The following is an 11,630-nucleotide window of genomic DNA, read 5'->3' on the forward strand; positions in this document are numbered from 1 at the left end:
AATTCCCCACTTAACGGATTATATGGAGAGAGAAAAGTCCGCTTTTGGGAAAAGACGCTACTTGAGGGTCACGTCACAGGTAATATTGGCTGAGATCAAGCCACTAGTGTCATTGATCCAGCTAATGGCTTCTATATAAGTATACACTATATATACATTTTGTTCATCAGCACCGTTATTGCATTAAGTATCGTTTCTATTACAACTTATAAAACTTACACACTACGTCGACACACATAACGCTATCTGTCGTCTCTGAAATGTCAACAACTGCGGCGTCACAGCACGAAGATGACGTCACCGACAACTATGACGTCATATATATAAACAAGGAGGGTAGGAGAGCGCTGGTGGTACTTACCTTCTCATCGTAGAAGCCCGGGTCATCGGATCTCTGTTGACCCAGCAGGCGGTCTGTCTCTTGGTCTGTGTCGCCATCGTCTGTGAAGGAAAAGAAGGCAGTTGTTTAGTTTACGGACGACTGGGGATAATGTAACGTACTTGATTTAACAGACAACTGAAGATAAAAAATGGTTTAACAGACAATAAACATTCTAAAGGCCATAAAGCTCTTGGCCAATAAGCTTCCCTCTCACTTAACACTATTGGATGAGTTAAAATTAAGAGAAAACGTAATCCGCCCCCCCAAATAAAAATAATTAATCCAAAGAAAACGGGAAATAAACTCGAAGGGGAAACCACACTCAAAATCCCAACATAACGGACACCATTCCAGCGTTATCTCCAGGCCGGGTGTCAGGCTTTATCAGTACAGGATTAAGAACACGCGCTGAATAAACTCATTCCAGGGTAAAATAAGCTTATGATTAATTAAGAGAATATCCTGGCGTAAAGTTAATTAAGTTTATAGCACACCTTAGTGACTTGACTTACCTGCCGCCGCCACGTCACACCCAGACAACCTCCTCAAGAGATCATGGGCCCCGAGTCCTTGGCCCCAAATCATAAAAGGTCCGTCCTAAGGGGCCCTAACCTAATCGAACCTATCCATTACAAAAAAACTAAGTTCTAAGTCAATTTGAGGTCTATGAAGGATTGGGGCCGAGTAGGATTAGGGGCCGAGTAGGATTAGGGGCCGAGTAGGATTAGGGGCCGAATAGGATTAGGGGCACATAAACACTAGGGACCATACAACTACCTAATGGTCTGGTTAGTTTGGGACCAATTAGGACTGTGGCTGGGGGGGCGGGGAAAGGTGACGGGGGAGGAGAGGGGAAGGGGAGGGGGAGGGGCATTATGTGACGTATGGGACACTATGAGCTGGAAGCATGAACACACACACACACACACACACACACACACACACACATGCCACACACACACACACAGTGGCTCCAAGTAAGATAGAGGGAAGGGGAGACAGGAGGTTGTTAGGTGAAGGGAGGGGGTGAGGGATGGAAGAGGAGAGGAGGGGAGAGGAGGAGGAGGAGGGGGGACTGAGAGGAGTGATAATAATCAACAACCTGACGCGACTTTGTTCCGCTGGACCGATATTTCCAAACACTCTGTCGTAGCTCTGAGAGGTAAGAAGAGGAGGAGGAAGAGGAGGAAGAGGAGGAGGAAGCAAGAAGAAGGAGAGAGGAGGAGGAGGAGGAGGATGAGAGGAGGAGGATGAGGGAGGAGGAGGCAAGGCACCTTTCCACCTCATCTTACCTCAGATAACTTCCCACACTTTATATACCTGCGTTTATTACCTTTCACTCCCTGACTCTCGCCCATTTTAATGGCTTGAGAGAGAGAGGAGAGAGAGAGAGAGAGAGAGAGGAGAGAGAGAGAGAGAGACCAGCTGGGGTAGGCGGCTATAATCAATAAGGAATAATTGTGTTTACCTTGGCCCTGACACTCACCAGACAGTCTCATGCATAAATAAATACATCGCGGTTCAGGACAAAAACCCAGGAGCAAGGAGTCCATTTAGAGGCTAGCGGAGTGTGGACATATGGTGCACACAACTCTCCCAAACAGGTGTGGAAAGATGGTGCACACAACTCTCCCACAGGTGTGGAAAGATGGTGCACACAACTCTCCCAAACAGGTGTGGGAAGATGGTGGCGCCAACCTCCCAAAACAGGTGTGGAAAGATGGTGCACACAACTCTCCCAAACAGGTGGAAAGATGGTGAGCACAACCCTCCCAAAATGACAGGTGTGGGAGGAGCGGTGCACACACTCTCCCAAACAGGTGTGACATGGTGCACACAACTCTCCCAAACAGGTGTGGGAAAGATGGTGCACACAACTCTCCCAAACAGGTGTGAGAAAGATGGTGAGCACAACCTCCCAAACAGGGTGGGGGAAAGATGGTGCACACAACTCTCCCAAACAACAGGTGTGAAGATGGTGCACACAACTCTCCCAAACAGGTGTGGAAAGATGGTGCACACAACTCTCCCCAAACAGGTGTGGGAAAGATGCAGGAGCAACCTCCCAAACAGGTGTGGAAAGATGGTGCACACAACTCTCCAAACAGGTAGGACATATGGTGCACACACAACTCTCCCAAACAGGTAGGGAAAGATGGTGCACACAACTCTCCTGCAAACAGGTGTGGGAGGCGATGGTGAGCACAACCTCCCAAAACAGGTGGAAAGATGTACACAACTCTCCCAAACAGGTGTGATATGGTGCACACACAACTCTCCCAAACAGGTGTGGGAAAGATGGTGCACACAACTCTCCCAAACAGGTGTGGGTGATGGTGAGCACAACCTCCAAACAGGTGTGGAAAGATGGTGCACACAACTCTCCCAAACAGGTGTGGACATATGGTGCACACAACTCCCAAACAGGTGTGGAAAGATGGTACCCCCCCGGCAGGTGTGGAAAGGTGATGACAGCGCAACAGGTACAGCCGCAGGTGGTGGTTATTAACTAATGAGGCTAGTTAGTCCATCACCATCAGCGTAATGAGGGCGTGGTCCAAACACCCTCACCATCACACGCCACCACCTCCACACGCCACCACCACACCTACACGCCACCACCACACCAGTATAGTGTGTATGGAGACACTCACACTCAGTGGTTAATAGCACTATGAGGGCGAGCAGTGTGGGGGAGAGTGAAGGTGGTGGAGTGAGTATGTACCCAACCACTCATCTCCATCACTCCTCACCAACACTCCCCACCACCACTCACAACACTCCCCACCACCACTCACCAACACTCCTCACCACACTCCCTGTTCGTCCACAAGTTAGTCTCCACACACGTGCTTGGTGATCATTGTTGACTTATCTTGGGAGGTGAAGAGCCTCCTCCTCCTCCTCTTCATCTCTGCGGGGTGTAAGATCCCTCCCCCTCCTACCCCCCCTTCCCCCTCCTACCCTACCCCCCTCCTCACTGTAGCACGGGCCTGGACACTCACCTTGGTGCGGGGAGAGCTTGGTGACCGGGGCTGGTGACTCATCTCGGTGCACTGAGGGCCTGGCGACTAGGCCTAGTGACTCACCTTGGTGCACGGGATGCTGCCTGGGCCTGGTGATCACTAGGGTCTTGGTGCCTACGGTGGCCGGGTCACGGATAAGGTTCAGCTCGGCCAGACGCTGAACTAACCCTCCGTTCATCACTACCTCACCATCACTACTTCACCATCTTCACCACACCATCACGACACATCCCCTCATAACTGATACTTCTCACAATACCTTCACAACACTTCCCTCACTGGCGGTACACCATCGCTGATACTTATTATCATGTAGTCACTATACTCTTACACGGACACCATCACCATACTCCTCACAGACGGCGTATCATCACTACACAGATCACCATCCTCAAAAGTATGATGAAGGGTGACACTATATAGGTCCTACGCACTCACTTCACCATCCTCGTCGACCATCACCATTCACCTCCTCACTATAGTGCTTCACAAAGGTCATGGTGAGAGGCACAATGATCAACACTATAACTTAATGTACTTATCACTTCACCTAAGTTTCACCACACCTGTACAAGCAAACTGCAGGTAAATATCACGTTTAACAAAGGCAACAAGATCATTTATATCAATAATAATAATGATAATGATAATAATAATAATAATACTTAATAATCTCACAATACGAAGGTTTCAAATGGCAATCAGAATGAAGTTGAATTATGTACCGAATCACTTGAAGAATATTCACCCCCACCTTATTTCACCTAACCTAACCTAACCTAATGCTAACCTCACCTCAACCAATCCGTGCTAGGGTGGCTAATCTTATGTACTTTTACGACACACACACACACACACACACACACACACACACACACACACACACACACCATACAGCTCAAGTATTACCTCATTAGCTCAAGTAAGACCTTAATGAGTTCAAGGATTCATTCATCTTGAGGGGGACAAAAATATACCAAGTTCAAGAGTTCTTTTCATAAACAACCTTTGCAACACAGAGTTTAGCTTGTATCGTCCGACATAGGTTCGCCAGGAGGAGTTCTTCCGTCTGACATTTCCTTGCCTGAGTGACTTCTTTTACCAACCAGTAACAACACAAACACGCTTCCAACAACAACAACAACAACACGCGACTTTGGATAGATTTGTTGACAAGTTACTACCATGTAAACCCACACACAACCATACACAAGAGCCGCATGATGTGTGTGTGTGTGTGTGTGTGTGTGTGTGTGTGTGTGTGTTGCTTGACTGTTTATTGACCTGACACACATTAGCATAATCACTTAACACCTTACCTAACCTAACCTAACCTTCACCTCACCTAACCTAACCTACCCAATCTAATCTTATCTCCACCTTAATAATCTAACTCGACCTTCCATATCCTACCATGCTCCAGCTTCCCCTTACGCTCCAGCATCCCCCCATCACGCCCAGGCCTCCTCCCACGCTCCAGGCCTCCCCACGCTCCAGGCCTCCTCCCACGCCCAGGCCTCCTCCCACGCTCCAGGCCTCCTGCCCAGCCTCCTCCCACGCTCCCTATACCACAGTCTTTTATGCTCGCTAATGAGAGATCCGAGACGACATGCTTGAGTATTTTCAAAGCTCGACCACCAGTACAGTAAAGCGAGGTTACTGGATGTATTAACACACATGTATACTGTCTATATAACCCGGAATGGATACTCCTTCACGTCAGGCTGGGAATAAACACCAGGTGAGGAATAAACACCAGGTAAGGAATAAACACCAGGTAAGGAATAAACACCAGGTAAGGAATAAACACCATAGAGGAATAAACACCAGGTGAGAGTAAACACCAGGTGAGGAAGAAAAACACCAGGTGAGAATAAACACCAGGTGAGGAATAAACACCAGGTAAGGAATAAACACCAGGTAAGGAATAAACACCAAGAGGAGTAAATAAACACCAGGTGGGGAATAAATAAACACCAGGTGAGGAATAAACACCAGATGAGGAATAAACACCAGGTGAGGAGAAACACCAGGGAGGAAATAACACCAGGAGGAATAAACACCAGGTGAGGAATAAACACCAGATGAGGAGTGGAATAAACACCAGGTGAGGAATAAACACCGGTGAGGAAAAACAGCAGAGGAATAAACACCAGGTGAGGAATAAATAGGTGAGGAATAAAACACCAGGTGAGGAATAAACACCAGGTGAGGAATAAACACCAGGTAGGAATAAACACCAGGTGAGGAATAAAACACCAAATGAGGAATAAAACAGGAGTAAACACCAGGTGAGGAGTAAAACACCAGGTGAAGAATAAACACCAGGTGAGGAGTAAATAAACCAGGTGGGGAATAAATAAACACCAGGTGAGGAATAAACCAGGTGAGGAATAAACACCAGGTGAGGAATAAACACCAGGTGAGGAGTAACACCAGGTGAGGAGTAAACACCAGGTCAGGAAAACACCAGGTAAGGAATAAACACCAGGTGAGGAATAAACACCAGGTGAGGAATAAACACCAGGTGAGGAGTAAACACCAGGTAAGGAATAAACACCAGGAAAGGAATAAACACCAGGAAAGGAATAAACACCAGGTAAGGAATAAACACCAGGTGAGGAGTAAACACCAGATGAGGAATAAACACCGGTGAAGGAATAAACACCAGGTAAGGAATAAACACCAGGTGAGGAATAAACACCAGGTGAGGAATAAACACCATATGAGGAATAAACACCAGGTGAGGAGTAAACACCAGGTGAGGAGTAAAACACCAGGTGAGGAGTAAACACCAGGTGAAGAATAAATAAACACCAGGTGAGGAATAAACACCAGTAGAGGAATAAATAAACACCAGGTGAGGAATAAACACCAGGTGAGGAATAAACACCAGGTGAGAATAAACACCAGTAGAGGAATAAACACCAGGTGAGGTAAACACCAGGTGAGGTAAACACCAGGTGAAAATAAATAAACACCAGGTGAGGAGTAAACACCAGGTGAAGAATAAATAAACACCAGGTGAGGATTTTCACTTTTTTATAGTTTAATTGAGGAAAAATAACCAAAATATATAAATTTACAATAATCCCAACACGCAGAACCCCTCCCCCACAGTAAAGCTGCTATACTCACGCCCTCAATCAACAACACAGGGGAGGAAGGATTAAATTTAACGAGACAATTGAATTCTGACACAAAGTCAATACTGTGTGTGTGTGTGTGTGTGTGTGTAAATAACAAGCACTACATATGATCCCAATCTGACTCACCCAGTACACACTATTGTGTACTATTACACACACACACACACACACACACACACACACACACACACACACACACACACACACACACACACACACACACACACCCAACACACACACACACACACCCACACACACACACACACACACACACACACACACACACACACACACACACACCCCACCCCACACCCCTCTCTTCGTCCATCATCGTACTCCTTCCACTCTTTCGTTGTTCTTCGGGACGAAAATTCACGGGTAGACTAAGAAATTAATTCACAGGTGCTGTTTGTAATATATTTTCCTAACATAACGACAGGGGTTTAACGATAGTAGGAGGTGCTGTGACACATTCCTAAGCACATCCCAACACAACGCAACCCAATATTGAAACACCACAACACGACAGGGCACTGATATAACACATACAGAAACAACACAGGACTAAACACATCTAACACGACAGCAACACATCATTGAAACACCCACACATCACCACATAACACACAACACATTACTGAAACACCACAACATCTCGACACAACACCACAACACATTACTGAAACACACAACACATCACTGAAACACCACAACACATCACGACTCCACACCACAGCACCGACACAACACCACAACACATTACTGAAACACCACAACACATCACCGACACAACACCACAACACATTACTGAAACACCACAACACATCACTGAAACACCACAACACATAACCGACACATCCCCACACCACAGCACCGACACATCCCCACACCACAGCACCGCCAAGAGACAACACACCTTGTTCCTCCGACGCCATGGTGTAGGGTGGGAACACTGACAGTAGCTGAGGTGGCCGTCTCTCATTGCTGTATCTAATCTCTCAGTAATCTCTTATCTCACACCCAGACAACCACCCTCACACACACTCACGCTAATACTACTGCTGCCGTCAATGATTCCTCCTCCTCCTCCTCCGTCACCTGTTCCTCCTTCGTCGCCTTTCACTTCTTCTCTGCCTTCCTCCTGCTCCGCCTCCTTTGGCTAGGTATTTGTATCCCATAAAAAAAAGATCGTGATTGGTCCATACCTTGTCACATGATCCACAACAAAGATCGTGATTGGTCCATACCTTGTCACATGATCCACAACAAAGATCGTGATTGGTCCATACCTTGTCAAGTGACTCGCCATAGCAACAATGATTGGGTCATACTTGACGCATCGGAGAGATTCTTAACCAATGAGCGACAAGTGGTTGAAGGAGACAAGTTGGAGGAGTAGTATAGTGTTGGAGGAGGAGGAGGTACTTGAAGGCTGACGTGTGTAAAGTAACGGTGATAAGGTGGTGAAGTGAAGAGGAAGAAGGAGGAGGAAGAGAAAGGAGGAAGAAGAGGAGAAGGAGGAAGGAGAGAGGGAAGAGGGAGAAGGAGGAAGAGGAGGAGAGAGAGGACACAGGCAACAAGCCACCCTAAACTCTTTTCTGTTCCAGATGATCTTCTAATGGGACAGGAGAGGTGGAGAGGGCAGAAATGGACGGAGGAAAGGTGACAGAGAAATGAAGGAAAGGAGAAAAGGGCGGAAGGAGGAGGAAAAGGGCGGAAGGAGGAGAAAAGGCGGAGGAAGGAGACAAGAGCAAACATAAAACACATAAATGTCAAGAGGAAGAGAAAAAAAAGAAGAATAAAGAAAGAAAAATGAAAGAGTGGATAAGAGACAGGTGGAAGAGACAGGAGGAGGAGAGTGAGGGGGGGAGGATCAGCTGATGAGAGAGAGACAGGAGAGGGGAAGAAGATAAATTGGAAGAGGGAGGAAATTGGAAGAGGCTTGTCATTGGAATTTCTCCTGCCTAGAAATACATACATACATACATACATACATACATACATACATACATACATATATACTGAGAGAGAGAAACAGACAGACAGAGAAGAGAGAGGACGTCGTTGGTTTGAGACTCACCTAAGAACCTGTTACAATACAGATATAATTGGTCTCCAAATTGGTTGATTTGGGTTGGAGGAGGAGGAGGTTAGGTAAGTTAGGTTAGGTTAGGTGGAGGGAGTTAGTTGAGGAGGAGTGAGGGAGGTTAGGTAAGGTTAGGTTGGGTGGAGGAGGAGGTTGAGTAAGTTAGGTTGGTGGAGGAGGTTGGTTGGGAGGAGTGAGGGAGGTTAGGATTAGGAGGAGGAGGGTTGAGGTGGAGGAGAGTTAGGTTAGGAGGTGAGGAGTTAGAGTGAGTTAGGTTAGGTGGAGGAGGAGGTTGGGTTAGGAGGTGGGAGTTGGGTTGGGAGGAGGGTTGGGAGGTTAGGTGGAGGGAGGAGGTTAGGTTAGGAGGTGAGGTAAGGTTAGGTTGGGAGGAGGAGGGAGGTTAGAGTGAGTTGGTTAGGTGGAGGAGGAGGTTAGGTTGGGAGGTGAGGTTGGGAGGAGGAGGGAGTTAGGTTGGGTGGAGGAGGGAGAGTTAGGTTAGGAGGTGGGGGAGTTGGGTAAGGTTAGGTTGGAGGTGGAGGGAGTTAGGTTGAGGAGTGAGGGAGGTTAGGTTAGGTGGAGGCAGGAGGTTAGGTTGGGAGGTGAGGAGGTTGGTGGGTTAGGTTGGGTGGAGGAGGAGTTGGGTTAGGAGGGTGAGGAGTTAGGTTAGGAGGAGGAGGGAGGTTAGGTGGGAGGGAGGTTAGGTTGGGTGGAGGAGGAGGTTAGGTAAGGTTAGGTTGGGTGGAGGAGGAGTTAGGTTAGGTTAGGTGGAGAGGGAGGAGGTTAGGTTAGGAGGGTGAGGGAGGTTGGGTAAGGTTAGGTTGGGTGGAGGGAGGTTGGGTTAGGAGGGTGAGGGAGGGGTTGGGTTGGGAGGAGGAGGGAGGTTAGGTTAGGTGGAGGAGGGAGGTTAGGTTGGAGGTGGGGAGGTTAGGTAAGGTTAGGTTAGGTGGAGGAGGGAGGTTAGGTTAGGAGGAGGAGTGAGGAGGTTAGGTTAGGTGGAGGGAGGTTAGGTAAGGTTGAGTTAGGTGGAGGGAGGTTGGGTTGAGGAGGAGGAGAGTTAGGTTGGGAGGTGAGGTTGATTGGGAGGAGGTTGGGAGGTGGAGGAGTTGGGTTGGAGGGTGAGGGAGGTTGGGTAAGGTTAGGTTGGGTGGAGGAGGAGGTTAGGTTGGGAGGTGGGGGAGTTAGGTTAGGTGGAGGAGGGAGGTTAGGTTAGGAGGTGAGGGAGTTAGGTAAGGTTAGGTTAGGTGGAGGGAGGAGGTTGGGTTAGGAGGAGTGAGGGAGGTTGGGTTAGGAGGAGGAGGAGGTTGGGATTAGGTGGAGGAGGGAGGTTAGGGTGGGTGGAGGGAGGTTAGAGTGAGTTAGGTTAGGTGGAGGAGGGAGTTGGTGGGTTAGGTTGGATGGAGGAGGGAGGTTGGGTTAGGAGGTGGGGAGGTTAGGTAAGGTTAGGTTGGGTGGAGGAGGTTGGGTTAGGAGGGTGAGGGTTGGGTTGGAGTGGGAGGAGGAGGTTAGGTTAGGAGGAGTGAGGGAGGTTGGTAAGTTGGGTTGGGTGGAGGAGGTTGGGTTAGGAGGAGTGAGGAGGTTGGGTAGGAGGAGGAGGTTGGGTTAGGTGGAGGGAGGAGGTTGGGAGAGGTGGAGGAGGTTAGGTGAAGTTAGGTTAGGTGGAGGAGGGGGGTGGAGTTAGGTTAGGTGGAGGAGGAGGTTGGGTTGGGAGGTGAGGTTAGGTGGGTTAGGTTAGGTGGAGGAGGAGTTGGGTTAGGAGGTGGGGGAGGTTAGGTTGGGAGGAGGAGGAGTTAGGTTAGGTGGAGGAGGGAGGTTAGGTTAGGAGGGGGAGGTTAGGGTAGGTTAGGTTGGGTGGAGGAGGGTTAGGTTGGGAGGTGAGGGAGGTTAGGTTAGGTGGAGAGGTTAGGTAAGGTTAGGTTGGGTGGAGGGAGGAGGTTGGAGTTAGAGGAGGAGGAGGTTTATGACCCGCCCCAAAACCAACTCGAATACAAAACTTTTTCCTTATTCATTTGTGGAAACTATGGTCAGCAATGATGAAACACACACACACACACACACACACACGGTACTCTATACATTCCTAGGGTAACTCCAAGACACTCAACTCAGGGTTAACACCTCCTAAGATTACAATGTCTTAATTACCTGTTGTCCAGACTGATTTACTTAATTAACTGTACAGGTAAGATTCACAGGTTTCGGATCACCTGAACATTAAACCCAGCTTATATCACTAGACATTATACACCAGCTTATATCACCTGAACATTAACCAACCCAGCTTATATCACCTGAACATAACCAACATATCACTGAACATTAACCACCAGCATATCACTGAACATTAACCACCAGCTTATCACCTGAACATTAACCAACCCAGCTTATATCACCTGAACATTAACCCCAGCTTATATCACCTGAACATTAACCAACCCAGCATATCACCTGAACATTAACCACTGCATATCACCTGAACATTAACCAACCCCAAGCTTATATCACCTGAACATTAACCAACCCAGCTTATATCACCTGAACATTAACAACCCAGCTTATATCACCTGAACATTAACCACCAGCATATCCTGAACATCCACCCCAGCTTATATCACCTGAACAACCAGCCAACATATCACCTGAACATTATCCAACATATCACTGAACATTAACCAGCAACATATCACCTGAACATTAACCAGCAGCTTATATCACCTGAACATTAACCACCCCAATATTATTTTAGGGGGTGAGGTTAGGTTAGGTTGGCGTTAGGTTAAGTTAGGTTGGCGTTAGGGTGGTTAATCTTCAGGTGAAATAAAGTAAGTGTATGAATGATTAGAATAAGAGAACAAGAAATAAAGAGGATAACAGAATAATAGAGAGAATAGATGATGAAGAATGACGTAAACATAAAACAAGGAGAAAGAACTGACACAACGACAAGGATAAAATGAAGGACAATTAACAAAAAATCCAATAAAAAAGGA

The 11,630-nt window shown here is 47.6% G+C and overlaps 1 protein-coding gene across 8 annotated transcripts in view; it reads right to left on the minus strand.

Moving 5' to 3' along the window:
* Nucleotides 1-3,993, minus strand: part of LOC121854771 (protein lin-10-like) — a 126,221-nt gene extending 122,228 nt beyond the window's left edge. For 6 of the 8 annotated variants that reach the window (XM_042349545.1, XM_042349544.1, XM_042349542.1 and 3 more), the window contains exons 1-2: nt 3,388-3,993; nt 362-441 (exon numbers count right to left, since the gene is read on the minus strand). In XM_042349545.1, the coding sequence (XP_042205479.1) occupies nt 362-441; nt 3,388-3,586 (279 nt within the window). In that variant the 5' untranslated portion in view covers nt 3,587-3,993. The remainder of the gene's footprint in view (nt 1-361; nt 442-3,387) is intronic. The other 2 variants (XM_042349547.1, XM_042349543.1) reach the window with 1 other exon arrangement.
* Between the last annotated feature and the right edge of the window lie 7,637 nt (nt 3,994-11,630).

Source organism: Homarus americanus, unplaced genomic scaffold (genome assembly GCF_018991925.1).
Source record: "Homarus americanus isolate GMGI-L3 unplaced genomic scaffold, GMGI_Hamer_2.0 scaffold53233, whole genome shotgun sequence".
Taxonomy (NCBI): Eukaryota; Metazoa; Arthropoda; class Malacostraca; order Decapoda; family Nephropidae; genus Homarus; species Homarus americanus.